Source organism: Brachyistius frenatus, unplaced genomic scaffold, assembly GCF_029030835.1.
Source record: "Brachyistius frenatus isolate BFR_SWC_R1_liver_20210118 unplaced genomic scaffold, ASM2903083v1 Contig_84, whole genome shotgun sequence".
NCBI classification, from domain to species: domain Eukaryota; kingdom Metazoa; phylum Chordata; class Actinopteri; family Embiotocidae; genus Brachyistius; species Brachyistius frenatus.
In genome coordinates, this window is record NW_027210683.1 from 615,605 (window position 1) to 632,422 (window position 16,818).

Genomic DNA, 16,818 nt, shown 5'->3' on the forward strand with positions numbered 1-16,818 from the left:
TCAATCTGCCACGTAAGATATTTTTAGCTGGCTTGTTGAGAATTGTGAGGATGGAAAGAAAAAGACCAAATTAAGATAATCAACAGTATGTACAATTTAATGGTAAAAGAATATTAAAACAAACGAGTGAGAAGATTTGATAAGTCATAAAAAATGTCTGTCTCCATAAAGACGTTTCTGAGTGAGAAGGCTTCAGTGGTCAGCTGGTTGTTTAGAAAGACGTGAGGTCAGTTTCAGCATCGCTTCCTCCGTTTGTTGGTTTTCAGATTTCTTTGAACCTGAAAAAAACATAAAGTTACAGATGTTTTACACACGTGAAGAAATCCAGCTTATGATGTTTGTATTATTGTAATCAGATGTTATTAGAGTGTTTGTTAACCGGCGTTGTCACGGCGATAATCACCCTCTGGCTCGGGGGGGTCGTCCACACCATCCCTGAACCTCCTTGTAAACGAGCCTGGACAAAAACTGAAGCCAAACAAAAGGAAACACGGCGGGAATCAGCACGAATGATGAAACACGAGAGTTGAAAGTGTTGCTGAGAGATTGAGGAAGATGTCGGTGACGAAGGCGAGTTTCTGACCAGGCAGGCTAAGATGTCGGCGGAGATGAGCATGTAGAAGACGTTGGTCCAGCCGGTCGGAGAGATGACGCCGGCGAGCAGCGGACCCAACGCGGCGCCTGCAGAGGAAACCAGGAAACCGCTCGGCTGTTAGCGTCGCACACTTTCACTCCACTTTTAAATGCAGGAAAAGGTTCTCCGAAAAACATTTAACACGTGAAACGTAAAAAAAAAGAATCAAACGCAAAAGAGGTGGTGTTGCAGGAAGAGAGCGGCCGGTTCTTTTATGGGTCGTGGAACCAAAACAAGAAGACGAAAGAGGCTAAAATCCACCGCAGACGTTAGCAGAACGACGTTAAGAGGCGATAATGTTCATTTGTTCAATGAATAATAATTTTATTAACGTAACCGTTCAGACTGTACGTACCTATTGATCCAGTCCCGTCGATGATTGCCGTTACCGTTGACAACGCTCTGGAGTTTCCTCTCAGACTCTCGTGAGTTCCCTGATGCAACAAAAACAATCATCACGTCGCCATGACGGTAGTTTTTTTTTAAGGCTTAAAGGACGGCGGAGGGTTTTCCCATGATGCATCAGGTCTTACCAGGTCAGCAGACACAGCGGTGGTGATGAGAGCGTACGGTCCGTTCACCAGGCCTCCACACACTAACAGCATTCCTGCAGTCAACAAAGTAAAGGCTCAATCCGCTTCTTAGAATCTAAATTGATGTGCTATTAGCTGTGCGCTGATAACAGGCTGGATGGTCCCTCTCCTCTTTAACCCAGAGGATGAGGACATTTCTGATTCATCAGACCACAGGACTGTTTTGTGGATCATGTTTGTATCTGGTTTCTTCTTTGCATGCCAGAGTTTTAACCTGCAGCGATGAACCGTGTTCACAGACGATGTTTTTCAGAAGTGTTCCTGAGCCCATGCAGCGATTTCCACGTTGGAAAACTGTGTCTGTTTTTAATGCAGTGCCGCCTGAGAGCCATCTCCATTTTCTGACATTTTAAAGAGCTGCTCACTTAATCAACTAAATAATCGCTAATGAAAATATTGTTTGAATATCAAAGATTAAAAAATCGTGTCGTAAACTGTCTCCGTTGTCCCGCTCAGACTTTAAATCGGCGTCTACGAAACGCACACGATCTGAGTTCAGATATGACATCGTGTTCAGGTTCAAATCAACGCAGAGAAAAAGTCTCACCGATCGTGGTACCGAGGTTCCGCTGTCCGATGTAGTTGTAGAGGAACAGCTGACGGCAACAAAACAAACAAACAAACAAACAATCAATCATGACATCGTCACTGTTTCCTCACGACTGCGTCTCCAGAGCGACTCCCGGATCTCCGTTATGTTCCTGCTGTCACTCACCATCGGAGCAGCGGCCACCAGCATGACGCCGCACGTCGTCGCCCTCCCGCCGGTGTAGTCGGACACGAGGCCGGCCGCCACGCCTCCTGCGGACGCACACGAGACCGTTCGGTCGCACAACAACTTCCTGTTTTCGTGACGACGGTGAATCGCAGCTCGAGGAGACCCGAACCGTCGGGAGCTGAGGTTGTCCAGAGATCGTTCTCGTGAGGTCATAATGAAGTCTGAAGGAAATGAATCTTACCCAGAATTCCTCCGACGTCGAACAGCGTCGACATGTCGCCTGCTGCTTTCGGATCAAAGTTAGCTAAAAAAAAAAGAACGAAAGACATCAAATTAAGACGTCGTGAACCTCGTTGGACAAGACTCAATAACGTGTGTGTGTGTGTGTGTGTGTGTGTGTGTGTGTGTGTGTGTGTGTGTGTGTGTGTGTGTGTGTGTGTGTGTGTGTGTGTGTGTGTGTGTGTGTGTGTGTGGTGTGTGTGTGTGTGTGTGAATACCGACCGACGTTGGCGATGTAGAGAGGAAGCCAGTAGAGGAACGTGTAGCTGACCAGTTTGGCGAACAGCAGGCAGAGAGAGAACTCCACGACTCCCTGAGACACAAAGATCATCAATCAATCAATCAATCAATCAATCAATCACTCGATCAATCAGCTTTAATTAAAGCAATTAATTAAGAAACAAGTTTAATTTTATGACGCTCTATCTGGCTTCTTAAAGCGGAATTTGAAAATAATGTAGAACTTGATTTTGTGGAGATTAAAAATACTGTTGGTATTTGTTATTATGGAACTTCTCTAAGAGACCAGCAGATGGCGCCACAGGAACCAGTTCAGTTCTGGAATTGTTTTTATTCACATTTCTCACGTCGTCACAACTTTTTTGGAAACAGGGTTTTAAACACGGCTGCAAACTAGAGCATGAAGACGACAGACATCTGCTGCACACGTCACGTTTCAAACCTAGACCCGCCTCACATTTGTGATTTTGTGTGGTTGCTAAGCGACGATGTCCCCCACTCACCGGGATACGTAGCGCTTCACAGAAGCTGATGGCCTCCGTGTGCTCCTCCACCACCTCCACCGCCTCCGAGCAGACGGCGCCGTTCAGGGTTCGGTCACCGCTCGATGAGTTCTGCAGCAGAGGCTCCGTCTCACCGCTCTCCAGCTCACACTGACACACACACACACACACACACACACACACACACACACACACACACACACACACAGAGAGAGTGAGTGGGAGTGGGAGTGTGTGTGTGTGTGTGTGTGTGTGTGTGTGTGTGTGTGTGTGTGTGTGTGTGTGTGTGTGTGTGTGTGTGTGTGTGTGTGTGTGTGTGTGTGATCTGCATAAGCAGATTGACAGGCTGGTTTCTCCCTGTAGGAATTGAAACAGTCGCTCTGATCCCGGCTGCCAGGCGAGGCTTGTTTAATGGCCACAATGTGTTTGTTGTCGCTCTGCCTGTTCGGGCAACTCTAATCTTTAACCTGTCGACTCCCACCAAGCCTCCAGGAGGAGGACGGAGCGACAGAGGTAGAGTTATGAGGAGCAATTGAATTAGCCTTTGACTAACATACTGCACATCTCACAGATTTCAGAGATCCAAACCAACACACTTTACATTCAGTGATTACCAGCGCAGGGAGATTGTATGTCCAGTAATGAGCTAAATAATACACGCAAAAAAGAAACAGGTGCTTGAATTAAAAAAAAAAAAAATGCAACCATATGTTAATATAAACCACCACAACAAAGCTTGAAAATCACAATCATTACTCCACCTCACAGGAGGATATTGGACTATATAAATGATACAATGGATAACATGTAAACAAAATGCTTATCAACTTTGTGATTTCCAGGTTCACAAAAACAGAGATGAAGGGCTTCCTGCATACGCAACCAAAGACAGTTCCAGCATTCTGGTGAGCACCAACATTTTAATATTTTTGCCATTTTTGTATGTATAATTGAAATTAAAAATCTATCATGTGACAAATGTAATTAAATATATCAGTTTAAAAACCACAAAAATGAAATGTGTGTGAGACTCACATGATGCTGAGGAGGAGAACAGTTCACGTCTTCAGGTTCTGAGCAGGAGAGAGGAAACGATGAAACAACACGTCGACCACAACACAGATTAAAGTGTATTTGTGTGTTTCCACTGACTCTCAACCAGGAAGAAGAAGCAGAGGACGCCGGTGGAGGCGATGATGAGTCCCGGCACGATGAAGGACATCCCCCACTCGGAGGACACGAAGACTCCGGCGATGAGGGAGCCCAGGATGTTCCCCACCGAGGTGTGGGAGTTCCAGACGCCCATGATGAAGCCACGCCTGCAGGTCCGAACAGACGAGGTGAGCGGCCAGAATTCAAAACGCCGCGTCATCAATATTCATCTGGAGTCTAAAAACCACGACTGGAAGTTCAGGGGTGACTTTAATTATCCGTCCGAGTTTACTTCCTGTCCAGCAGTGATCATGTCTGTGTTAACAAGATATTTATGGTATGAAGGTATTTCACAGCGATACAAATCATTATCAGCTATAATGACCTTTAAAGGAGTAAAAACACAAGCTTCCTTTCAGTTTTTAGCTTCGGTTCAGCTGGAATTAGATTTTTTATTTGAAGTGTAAAATGTCTCCTTTATGAAAATAGAGGAAATGCATTAATTTAAAAGCAGGATTTTATGATTTTAAGAAAACCTCCCGTTCATTTTGAAGTCATCCTACATTGTTTAGAATTCGTTTGTCTGAGGTGGAGATTCACTTTCATTCGTGTGTTTTTCAGCCCTTTCCTGAGTGTGGAGGAACTGGTTGGACCGCTTCGGTTCATGATGAAGACCTGACATGTTTTAAAGTTCAGTTTCACGTGACAAGTTCCCGTGTGTGAGTCAGCTGGCGACACAAAATAAAAAGGCATCATCAGCAGCCCCCCCCATACTCACTTCCCCTTTCCGAACCAGTTGCCGACACATGCCACGACAGCGGGCCAGCCGGTGGTCTGCATGAGTCCGTTCATGACCTGCAGACAGAAGCAGACGGAGGAGGAATCACCGGAGGAGCATCTCAACGCTCTCCATGAAAACAGCTGTTTCAGAGCCCGGAGGCTCGTGCCAGCCCCGACGTGCTCCTGTCGTCACATGATGCAGCTGAGTCATGTGACGGGTGAATAAAGCCCGATTAAAACACCATGAGACCGAATCAAAGCAGCGAGAGCTCTTTATCCCACAATAAAGACATTTCTGCTGCTATTTCAAAGCCTGTTCTATTATTAAAGATCTGCTGAGTCGGACTCGTGTAATATTTCTAACTGGAGCCGGTTGCGGGAATTTGACTTCAGAGACGAGTCATGTGATTCCGTGAAGCTCATCTGATACAAAACAGCAGTGCAGTTGATCAGAAATGTTAATCTGACTCTCTCGTGAGCTCGTTTGGTGATTGATGGTGGAGAAGTTTAAAACTGAAGTGAAACCAAACTGTTCCCAGAGAGACAAACGGCTCATCTCCTCTCTGACCTTTTTCCCCTTTTTACTCTCCTCATGCAGTTTTATTGTCCGCAGAGTTCCTGATTCTGATTGTAAATGTAAAGTAAAGAGTCACACCACCCAAGAAACAAACATTTAAAAGCTGCTTTCGGTCCCAAAGTAACAGTATCGCAATTTGGCAAATAACTGTAAAAATAAAAGCTCTTTCTTTCTTATATTTCTGTTTGTGACTGGATTCATTAATGAGCAAGTTTACAGAGTTCAGTCCCTCCTGGATTTCACTTTGTTTTTTTGTGATTGTTTCGATCAAAAATGTTTGATTTTGCAGCTTTTCTCAAACATTATGATGAAATTTATGTATTTTTAAGTGCGTTTTTTGAAGTAAAATTGCAGGAATTAGCAAAAATTGCAAGTTCAGAGAAAAATAAATTGCAATATTTTGTACCACCTCCCTGTTATAATCCCTAAAGTAATCCGTGGTGATTTCTTGTGATAATAATCCTGAAATATTTGCCTCGTAAAGTGTTTTTCTTCTTGTGTTGAACTCAGAGAACCGTCACGGAGCTCAAAGTGAAAAGTGACTTTATGCTTTAATACTTTCAGCAGAGATTCTGTTTACGATGTTTTATTAAATGGAAAAATTGCTGGAATTTTGCATTATTTATTATTTATTATTAATTATTGCGACTGCAGGATGGTGATTTCCTGGAGGGACTGATCTAGGTTCTGTGTGGTGCAGGTGATTGAGGTGTTGTGTGCGTTACCTGGATGAAGGCGTAGTACCCCAACGAGTGGATGTTCCAGTAGAAGCCGAGGCCGAACAGACACGTGAACAGGCCGCTCATCAGCATCCCGACGCTCAGGTAGTACCGCAGAGGCAGCCGCTCTCCGAATATCCCGCTGAGAACAACACGAAGCACTTCAGCATCACACACACACACACACACACACACACACACACACACACACACACACACACACACACACACACACACACACACACACACACACACACACACACACACACACACGAACACACACCTGAAGAACATGCCGATGGCGTAGGCGACCAGGAAGGAGTTGTCCAACACGCCGAACAGAGTCTGGTAGTTGTCTTGGTCTGCAGGGAGGACACGGATACGTTTACAGGGTCTGAAAAGTGAAGCCTTAAAGTGTAATTACCACTGAGGACCACCAGGGGCTGTCTCCCATAGACTCCCATTGAAAAAGCATCAAGTTCTCTCTTGAAGTACAAAGTCAGTAAATGTTTTCCACAAGTCATCATGGAGTCATTAGACATTTTGTTGAGCTGTAAGTTTTATATTCCAACTCATGTAAACCCGTATTCATCATGAAATAATAATAATGAACAGCTGAAATCCTCTATCAGCCAAGAACGGGACCACATTTCCCTTTCAAAACTCCAGAAACTGGTCTCCTCACTTCCCGAACGTTTACAGAGTGTTGTAAAAAGAAGAGGTGATGTTAAGTGTAAGTGAGGAAAATGTGACGTGTTGCTGCCATTAAATTCAAAAGAAGCATATATGTGGAGGACTCACCGAAGGGCGCCCAGTCGCACCACGTTTCATTGTTGGTGACGTTGAGGCCGGCAGGTCGGATCACCGTGGAACAGTTTCTGTGCAGCTGACTCTGAGTGTCGGAGGAGAAACACAGAAGGAGGAAGGTGAGATGACTCAAACCGACCGGACCAAGAAATAAGACTCGTGTTCAGAAGCTGCTGAAACTCTCTGTGTTATTATAAAGAAGGAATACAGTTCAATTAACAGACAAAAGTGCCTTATTTCTATTAAATTAAAATAATAACAGGTAAGACCATGTTCACTGGAAAAAATCTGCAGCTGCAAAGGCTCAAGCTAACGTCATTAATACGTTATAATGCAAACAATAAGGGGCTTTCAGTCAATGAAACTTTATCAGTAAAGTCAAATTTTGCACTTTTAATACAAATGTATTGTAACACAAAGAGCTTTATATGGTAAAAACTAAACATCCGTGTGTAAATAATCATCATCATCTTATTTTTTATGTCTTTGTTTTTTGCCTGTGAAGCACTTTGAGCTGCATTTTATATATGTTTTATAAAATGTAGAAATAAATACATTTAAATAAATTCATTAAATTTCAAAGTTCCTTAATAGTTTAAAAAAAACCCAGACAAATAAAGTTTAAGGAAGATGCCATGTAATAAAACAGACTCAACTGTATAAATAAATAGGTCATTAAATAAATTAAATTAAAAGTTGAACAAAATACTAAACTAGAGAAAAAAGAAATACTGAGTAGAAAATCAACTACTTTTTACAAATAAAGACATTTAAATAAAATAATATTCATTAAAAGATAAATAAAATGATAAAATAAAGTAAAGTGAGTATACCAAGGAGTAAAACTTACAAAAATGTGTAAAATCAATTCTTTGTCTGAGTCCACATTTAGTGTTAAAAACATGTGACTGAAACCCTCGTAAAGATAATTATGGACGAGTAGAAACATGTGATTGATGTCACAGATCAACAGGGTCACAGGGCAGCGAGTCTTTTATCCCTTTAAGAAGTATTTAAACTGGATGGAACCAGTCGTTTCTCTCCAGGAGGTTTTCTTTGTGTCCGAGAGGCGACACTCAGGACAGATGGACGTCCTTTCAAAGGTCCGTCCTGTCCAGGTGCTCTCAGGATGGGACGCAATTTACATGAGACTGAAAAGCTGTGATTGATGCTTCATCTGCATCAGAAAGAGTCTGATAAAATCATTTAAGATGATTAAGGGAAGCTCTGAAGCTTTCCTGTTACAAATACCTGCTGACTGATTTGATTTGTTAGAGATAAATAAATGGTTTAGCTGCAGATCATTTTAAACCAACTGGAACTTTACAAACTGTTTTTTTTAATAATACTTAGCTCAAACAACGTAAAACCAACGTGAACACCAGATGTTTCTTAAAAACACTGTAAATACTGCAGATATGAAAGAAATCAAACGGTCTCCAGCAGTCACCTTAACGATGCTGATGGGTTTCCGTGACAGGTGGTAGGCCGTGTAGAAGAGGAAGGTGAGGAAGAGGATGAAGCCACGATACCTGCAAAAAACAACCAAACAGGAAGTCTCTTTCTTTACTACAACGTGAAAACAGGATAAGAAATAAGGACTGCAAAGACACAAATGGAGATCGAATTAATGGCAGTTATGTTGGACGATTTGTACGCTCTTATAAGTTTCCATATTTCATCTTGTAATAAATACTCAAAACGACAGCGAGCTTGAGATACTTTTGATTTCTCACAAGGAAATACATTAATTTCCACCACAAAAACTAACATTAGAAACCTCCTTTTAACCATTTCATGACTGCTCAGATGTAATATGTAATCAAATAAAAGCCCAGGGGTCATTTAACTGGAAGTGCTTTTGGCTGATGATTTTTTTTTCGTGCTTAAATAGGACGCTGAACATAAAGCTCTCAAACATAAAGGATTATTCTGATATTGTAAAGGATGCGAGTCTTTCTTTAAATACTTTCAGATGTTTCAGACTCCACAGCTTCGGCCCTCTTCAGCTCCCCATTATGTTCGTTTTTTTATCACATAACCTCGAAACGTGTCGCAGCCCTGTGAGAAAGAGCTTCAATTAACACGAGCCCTCATTACTCTGATGCTTTTTTTTTTTTTTTAAGTATTTTGCAACGTGCAACACGTTTTACACTCTTACAAAGGAAGAAAAACTGTTCTGCATCTATTTTTTAATAATCACATCATATTTTCAAAGAAATTCAAAGCAAAAATGTTTTGAATTGTTGGCTAAACAAAGGCACAAACTATTATTTTGGTTTTCTAATATTTCACAAACTAAAGAATGAGTCATAAATGGAGAAAAACAGAATCAGATTAATTGGTCATTATAATCAAACTATTTCATAACTTTGTAAATTTGGTAAAAAAATAATTAAGAATTAGTAACAAAAAAAATCATGTTAATTTGAAGGAAAAAAAAGATGAATTCCTAGTTTGGCCTTTTTTAATAAACTGTTGGCGCATCCGGGTCATGATTGCTCTAATTCTTGTTTTTTGCAGATAACTGGTGATCCATAAAGTCATTGATTATCACCACGGTGACTCCCCTCCCCAACCAGCAGTTAAAAGCTGATATTTCTGAAGTAATGTACCCGTATGGACCGGTTCCGTGTGAGACGGTATCGATTCGTTAAAGGTCAAATCAGGATGATCAGAGATGAAGCTCTAAAATGTTGTATTTTGTGAACGGAGTCTGGTGTGGCTCCAGGAGATCAGTTCACGCAAGACAGTCGGCAGTAATGACGTGCTGATAAGAGGTAATCGATCATTACAGATCACTGTGATCACGTGATCGGATCTGTCGGTTCACCGGCACCGATTGAAACTCGCAGCACGCGCGTTTATCGGTGCGATTGAGTCGATCATTCACGACGGATCAATAAGTTGACGCATTCAGAGCAATAACTCACCAGCTGTCCCGAGAAAAAGCGGCGAGCAGCCGCATCCCGGGAGCCAGAGACGACTTCATCCGGGGAGCTGCGGACAAACTCAGCGGACAAACTCAACACTTGTTCCCGGTCATGACTCCGGAGGTCAGCGGGGCGAAAACAAACCGGGCTGCTGTCACCGGCTGGTTAACCGGATAAACACGCTGCTGGTAAACAAACCAAACCGGATCTTTGTGTCGGAAGAGTAAAGCCAGCGGCTGAACGGAGACTAACTGCTGCGGGAGGACAGCGGCTGTTGTTCGGCTGCCTGGTGGGAGCGCCGCTCCGTAAACATCCAGCTGAGCTCCATACTGCGCCGCGACGTTTATATACAGCAGGCGGGAGAACCGGCGAGAACCAGCCCGACCTCCGCGAACCCCGAACCCCCGCGGAGATCCACACAAACAAAAAGAGGCGTCGGCTACGAACCGGACGAGATGACGAACATTCATCAGATTTACTTTTCCACCGGATTTTCCAGCCGGAGCGTCCCGAGTGACGCTTCGGCTCTGACGTCACGGCGAACAGGAAGTACTCGAGTCCGGCGTTACCACGTGTTAGCTCGCAGCCTCCGGTGTACCGCGGAGCTCGGCTCCTCCACCGGGACCTGCTCCGACCTCGCGAGATAAAACTGTGCCGAATAATAAACGCACACTGCGTCTCTGTTCCTGGAGACCCGTGAATCAAACGGTTTCATCACCAAACTACTGTGGGCCGTTTTCTGTGGATTAATCATGTTTTTTAATGAGCTACGCTGAAATGACGACAATCAGTTTTTCAGAATAATGCATGAACCCGTTAATATTGACTAATAAAAAGAGCCTGTATATAAAAGTCATGATCATATAACAATACATTTTATGTAGTCTTTTTTTTTGTCTTTCAGTAAATATCTGCCATCGTTGGCATTAATTTAAATATGAACATAAATATAAAGCCTGTTGGTATAGAACAGGAGAGGGCTTTAAAAACAACAATTGTGAACACTCAGCCAGATTAGATGATTTTAAAATAAACACAGGTGTCATACAGGATATAACTGAAACTAGAATATGTCATGTTTGGAGAACGCCAGCAGGCAACGTCCTCATTCACACTTATCTGTATTAACATCAAAGTCTAAATCAGATTTAATTGAAAAAAAGTGTTTCTTAATTTATTTATTTTTTAAACAGCAGATTATTGTAGATTTCCACACAACAGCAAATCGTTTCCACATGTACTGATTCTCCTGATGTTTTAATCATTAACTGACATCACTAATTAAACGTGGAGTTCGCCAACATACAAATTCCTGAAATCATCCATGAAATAAATGACACGTTATTCCTGTGCATTTGAATAAAAATGCAAATAGATGTATGTAAACAAAGCCAAATAGTCGACGTGATGTATTTAAGGCACGATGGTGCTTGAGCTAAACGCTAAAGAATAAAAGGGGCTCCCAGAATGTCATCATAAAACGGTGCACCAAACCATCTCGCAAATGTTGAGATTTTAGAAGTTTTGCAAAACTTTGGGCCAAAAGGAAAAATCAGGTAAAAAACAAAAGAATGTCGGTCATGTCAGTGTTGTTAAGATATTCCAGTCTGGAAGTTCAAGCTGTTCTGTTTCTAAATGTGGAACTGTCCCTTTAGACCGCAGATCCTCGGCTTCCTTTATTGTAAATCCAAACTCAGCATCGCTGAGTGCAGCGCCCGGGTGTACGCTGTGGACAACAGACACGCGTTAACATCTTTAACGTAGTTCCTCTGGTGTTTATGAGTGTGTGAAGGTCTCCAACCTTTGGGGTTGTTGTGGAAGATGCAGTTGTTGGCGCAGGTGTCGGGGTGGGAGTCCCAGAACGAGGAGGCACAGCAGCAGAGAGGAGGGAGCTCCAGCTTCATCTGAGACAGACGCTTCTTAATCTGAGCTCTCTGAGCCTCCATGAACCTGCAGAGTTTAAATCAGCCTGTTTATCAGCTTTACAAAGGAAATATACTTTTTTTTTTAACAATGTTCAGTAAGTTGGTTTGTTTGAGCCAAATGACCTCAAATAACTCGATTTACCAACTATCAACCATCAGTGATGTCATCAACCATCAGTGATGTCATCAACCATCAGTGATGTCATCATCCATCAGTGATGTCATCGTTGGTTTGTGAACATTATGAAGCCTCCAGTTCAGATTCTGTCCGTCACCATCTTGATAGGCACAAACGTTCTTTTGGATTCAAGGATGAACTGATCAGACTTATAAGGTCAAAGGTCACCGTTACCTTGCGTACCCATTTTCTTGTGGACGTAATGCTGAAACTGAGCTACAGAGGTGCGATAAGCTCACTTCACACACACCTTCACGAGGAGCCACAAAACCACACCACTTTTTTCAGACATCCGATTGACTTTTCTAATTTTCTTCACGAGCTCACCTTGCTGTTACTTTCCCTTTCTCCTGCCTCCTCCTCCTCAGCAGCTGCACAGCTCTCTCCTCGTCCTCCTCCAGCTTCAGCTGCTCCAGAACCAGCAGCTCTCTCTCCTCCAGCTTCCGTCGGGCCTCCTCCAGCTGCCGGTCCATCTGCAGCCGCCTCTCCTCCTCCACACGGACCCGCTCCTTCTCCGCTTTGATCCTTCAGGGACGACAGGATGGATGAACACAGGTGAGGTTTAAAAGAGGCGACAGCGTCAGAGAGAAGCTCAGTATTCAGCCAAACTAAGACAAACCGTCTTAAAGAGGACTGAAAACCGCTGAACAGTGTTTTAAAGACTCAGATTTCTCCTGTTTGACAGATTTAAAGTCGTTCACACCAACAGGAGGAAGTGAGAGGGATAAAAAGCGGCGGTCTCGTCACCTGGCCGTCCTCCTCAGGTGTTTCCTGTGCTGTTTATTCTCCTTCACCTGCTCCCTCTCGGTGTTCATGACCCGCCGGCGGTGAATCAGGAACTGAGACTGACGCTGCAGAGACAGACGTGACATTTGTGACAGTCTGTGGCGGTCTGAGAGGGTTCGGACACGTTTAAAGCTCCATGTTGAACCTCTACCTGTCTTCTCAGGTCGTCCTGGTTGGTGAGGGGCCACAGGACCAGAGAGGCTGTGAGGTTGGACCTGAGTCCAGGATCGGAGGGGGATCCGTCAGCGTCGCAGGACGCTCGTCCACTCAGCTGAAACAGAGACACAGTTACAACCACAGACTGTTTATAAAACTGTTCGTAGCTTCCAGGTCTGAAAAATGGTTCCGATACAGAAGTTTCTTAAGTTGCAATACCAGCGAGTGCCACTAGAGGTCGGCTCCAAAAAGTGTCTGTTGTTATTAGTTATTTCGCTGTTACCACAAAAAAAACTCCTTAAAACTGAAAATTACATTTTAATTTACAAGAAAATCTGCTGCAAAATAAAAAAAAATTGATGCAAAACAATTACAAAAGAACTGAAACATGGACGGTAGATCGATTTATAAAACAACGTGATGCTCTGAGTCACCTTCTGCTGAACGAGAGGACAGTCATGCTGGCATTCATCTTCCTCTTCTACTTCCTCTTCTCCTCCTCCTCCTCCTTCTCCTGCTCCTCCTCCTCCTCTCTGACCACATGATCTCTCTTTTGTTGTTCAGAAGGAAATGTTTCAGTTATAACCTGAATATGCATCGATGCACACATTCACAAAAAAAAAGAAAAGAGGAACAAAGTGTGAGACGGAGACGCTTACGTGTCTGACTGCAGAAACGTTCCATCGGCCTCCCGGAAGATCTGATGTCGCCTCCTCGTGTCGGATCAGCCGGCAGGCGGCTAGTCTGAGTCGGACCTGCGTCATTCCTCCACGAGGCTGGAAAACAATATTCCACATTCATCACGGTCACGTTATTATTTAAAGTCAGACGAGGAAACAATCACATCACTCTGACTGCGCATTAAAGAGACAGAGGTCAGAGGTCAGAGGTCAGGTAGAGACAGACATTGATCCTCCATGTTGATAATAAGACCTCAACAAAGCACAATAAATCTGCACATAAAATCACGTCCGATCTGGGTAAAGACTGGTTATTAAATGTTGTGAACAGGATGTGAACTGAGCAGCTGAACGTGAACTCGTCAGCGCCCCTGGTGGACGGAGATTCTCTACACCTCATTAATTCAACAGCCTGCGTTTCAGGGATTTGCTCCCGTTCCTCCCGTCTCAGTCGAGCTCAAACTATAGAATATTTATTTATGAAGCAGGCTTTGTGAACGGGATTATTCTCCCTGAACTTCCCTTTTATTCCAACTAAGAGGCTTTAAACAAAAATCAGAGTGACTGCCTCGTGGTTTCAGTCCACGTGTTCACATAAATATCTGTTTTATATCATATCCAGACTGTATCAGCATGATTTTGTCTGGACAGTAAAACAACAAGTGTTTCCAATGTGTTTGCAGTCAGATTCCTACAGATCAGTCAGGACACTCGATTTCTATGATGAAGTTTGTCCCAGTTGTAAACATATTACATGTAACAGTAAATACTTTTTAAGGGCAGCTGCAGTCCGTATTAAAAGTAAAAAGAAATAGTGTGTGATCAGGAACACAGGGAGACCTGATCTGCTCGCTTGTAAAAAATTAAAAAAACAGTGACCTGAAAGATGTGACCTGAAAAAAACACATCTGTTGACTGCAGTCTGAAAATACTTTTGCCTGTTTAGTTTACACTGATTTCAGATTTATTTTAAAATAGCTCGCCAACAAAAACATGTGAGGAGCGCTGACGAGTTACAAATAGATTCAGAAAAAGAAACGTACGAAGCTGTTAAAACTGAGAAGAGTTCACCAGTTTTTTCTCGAAGGTGATGACATCAAGCCAGCGAACAGACACGGCGTTACTTTGATCAGACCTTGGTTACTAATAATAACTCCCTCTCACCTCCTCAGAGCTCCTCTCCGCCGCCCTCCGCCGTGCAGCAGCTCCTGCAGACGTCGGCCTCTCATCCGCCGACGCTGGGCGAGTCCAGACCCGGTCGTGGTGATGTGGGGTTCTCTGGTCCGGGGTCACCTGGACCAGAACACACGGCTCCACAATCACAGCAGCAGCAGGACTCAACTCTTCTGTCCAGCAGCGGCTTCACAGTGACGAACTGCTGCCTTTATCTTATCTACCTTATTTACCTTCATCTTATCATTTAAGATGGCGGAAAATAGTGATTTAAAATCTAAATCCTGAATCAATTAAAGTACAACAGAGAGATCAATGTTAGCTGAAGGTAGATACGGTGATAATAACGTCATTTTAAACACCGTCAGTGCTTCACTGTCCGTAGAGACCCGGTACCGTTGGATCCGTGTGCTGCCTCCATCTGAAGACGTGAGGTCGCTGCGCCACACGGTGGCGTACGTCGTCCTGGAACCGACGAAGACTCTCCTCGTCCTCCCTCCTCTTCTCCACCTGCAGCTGCTCGGTCAGTAAAGCGAGAGCCTGAAGAAACACACACACATCAACCACATAAAGTACTTTCTCTCAGGTACTCCATATTATACTTTTTTTCTGCAGTATTTAAGAGTTTATTTTGGCAGATTAATTCATCAGTTCCATTTACAGGAAAGTTACTTGCAAAGAAATACTTTTAAATCGTCATTAATACTGTCGATTAGAAGATTTGTGCGTTCTCTAATATTATAATAATATTACTTGTTTTAAAATACTGCTGTATTTTATTTACAGTGTACGCTTCTTATTTCTTTGCTCATGTTTTGCAGGTTTCCAATTCTATTGTTTTGTCTTTAATTATGAGACTGTCTGGTATTTCTTTATTGGTGGTCAACAATGACGTCCTGATTAATGTTTTTATGAACTTTAATATTGTTTGGGATGCTTGTGAACATGAGGGTGATTTTATAACCTGTCCAGGAACTACAGGTGGACAAAAGCCTCTTAACAGTGAAGTTTTATGAATGTGGATTGTGCCTGAAAAATAAACAAACAAACTAAATAAATAAATATTTGGATATTTTCCTAATTTTTTGAATGATATCCAATGAAATATTTGCGGGTTTTGAACTGTTAGTCAGACAAGAAACTGTTTCGGATATGAATTGATTAAATATGATGAATTAATGGTGAAATATTGCAGATGTTTGTTGTGGTTTGAGGGATCACAGCTTCATATCTGCTGATACATGAAGATCTCAGACTGCGGAAGTTATCCAGAACCGGAGGAACTGAAGTCAAACTAAACACCTGTTTCCGTTAAACACCGTTAAATGATGAACTCACACACGGGTCCTCCGGGAAGTCCTGCCCGCCCTCCACCCAGGCTCCCACCGCCACCACCTCCGGGTTCCTCTCGGCCAGCACCTTGCTGGGTCCCGGGGCTCGGTGCCCCTCTCCCGGGGCTCGGGGCCCCTCTCCCGGAGCTCGGTGGCCCTCTCCCGGGGCTCGGTGGCCCTCTCCCGGGGCTCGGGGCCCCTCTCTCCGGCCGGCTGCAGCTTTGTTCCCGCCGCGCGTCGAAGCTTGAACCCGGCTAGCACTCATCGCTAGCCTCCTTCCCCGACAGGACTACCGTGTTGCTAAGCGACGGCGAGCTAATGCTAACTTTACGGTTCGTAGTCAACTATAGACTGACGGAGCAGTTAGGCTGCGACAGTTTTATACACGATACTCACTTAATGTTTAAAATATAATAATAAAATAATGAAAATAAAACAGAAAAATTACAGTTCGACGGATCTTCCGCTTCGCCAACTTCAACAGGTTTGTTTTGACTTTCGCTCGCTTCGCCTTCTTTCAGCTTCTCAGACAGCTCAGTGGCGCTGCACTGCCCCCCGCTGGCCAGGAGGACACACTGACCCCCTCATTAGGCCCACCCAAGGAAAGGAGGGTAAATCAACCAGGAGATCCATCCATTCATTATAATAATACAT

At 43.5% G+C, this 16,818-nt stretch overlaps 2 protein-coding genes across 4 annotated transcripts; both read right to left on the reverse strand.

The window, feature by feature from the left end:
• Nucleotides 1-70: 70 nt before the first annotated feature.
• slc37a2 (solute carrier family 37 member 2) lies at nt 71-10,119 on the reverse strand. Of its 2 annotated transcripts, none has more exons than XM_069709639.1 (18): nt 9,936-10,119; nt 8,453-8,534; nt 6,997-7,087; nt 6,479-6,557; nt 6,202-6,337; nt 4,898-4,974; nt 4,120-4,286; nt 4,003-4,040; nt 2,968-3,117; nt 2,447-2,537; nt 2,187-2,249; nt 1,943-2,028; nt 1,775-1,823; nt 1,168-1,241; nt 990-1,068; nt 584-681; nt 404-468; nt 71-278 (listed from the first exon to the last, which is right to left on the reverse strand). In XM_069709639.1, the coding sequence occupies exons 1-18, from the start codon at nt 9,992-9,994 to the stop codon at nt 263-265; spliced, it is 1,500 nt and encodes a 499-aa protein (XP_069565740.1). In that variant the 5' UTR covers nt 9,995-10,119; the 3' UTR covers nt 71-262. The 2 variants fall into 2 exon arrangements, with proteins under 2 accessions (XP_069565740.1, XP_069565741.1); XM_069709640.1 differs by having other exon boundaries at nt 380-468.
• A 1,329-nt stretch (nt 10,120-11,448) lies between these two features.
• Nucleotides 11,449-16,699, reverse strand: ccdc15 (coiled-coil domain containing 15). 2 transcript variants are annotated; one of them, XM_069709642.1, is made up of 7 exons: nt 13,640-13,749; nt 13,415-13,530; nt 12,976-13,095; nt 12,786-12,889; nt 12,366-12,563; nt 11,737-11,885; nt 11,449-11,661 (listed from the first exon to the last, which is right to left on the reverse strand). In XM_069709642.1, exons 1-7 carry the CDS (start codon nt 13,662-13,664, stop codon nt 11,612-11,614), a joined length of 762 nt encoding a protein of 253 aa, XP_069565743.1. In that variant the 5' UTR covers nt 13,665-13,749; the 3' UTR covers nt 11,449-11,611. The 2 variants fall into 2 exon arrangements, with proteins under 2 accessions (XP_069565743.1, XP_069565744.1); XM_069709643.1 differs by lacking the exons at nt 11,449-11,661; nt 11,737-11,885; nt 12,366-12,563; nt 12,786-12,889 and adding exons at nt 14,825-14,953; nt 15,230-15,373; nt 16,172-16,699 and having other exon boundaries at nt 13,007-13,095; nt 13,640-13,756.
• Between the last annotated feature and the right edge of the window lie 119 nt (nt 16,700-16,818).

Coding starts and splice junctions, on each gene's coding strand:
- ccdc15 (XM_069709642.1), bottom strand. CDS start 13,664: ATGGAACGTTTCTGCAGTCAGACAC. Junction 13,096..13,414: donor GTCCTCTCGTTCAGCAGAAG/GTGACTCAGAGC, acceptor TCTCTGTTTCAG/CTGAGTGGACGAGCGTCCTG. Junction 12,564..12,785: donor CACCTGAGGAGGACGGCCAG/GTGACGAGACCG, acceptor TCGTCCCTGAAG/GATCAAAGCGGAGAAGGAGC.
- slc37a2 (XM_069709639.1), bottom strand. CDS start 9,994: ATGAAGTCGTCTCTGGCTCCCGGGATGCGGCTGCTCGCCGCTTTTTCT. Junction 4,287..4,897: donor AACTGGTTCGGAAAGGGGAA/GTGAGTATGGGG, acceptor TCGGACCTGCAG/GCGTGGCTTCATCATGGGCG. Junction 2,250..2,446: donor TCTCTACATCGCCAACGTCG/GTCGGTATTCAC, acceptor TTTTTTTTTTAG/CTAACTTTGATCCGAAAGCA.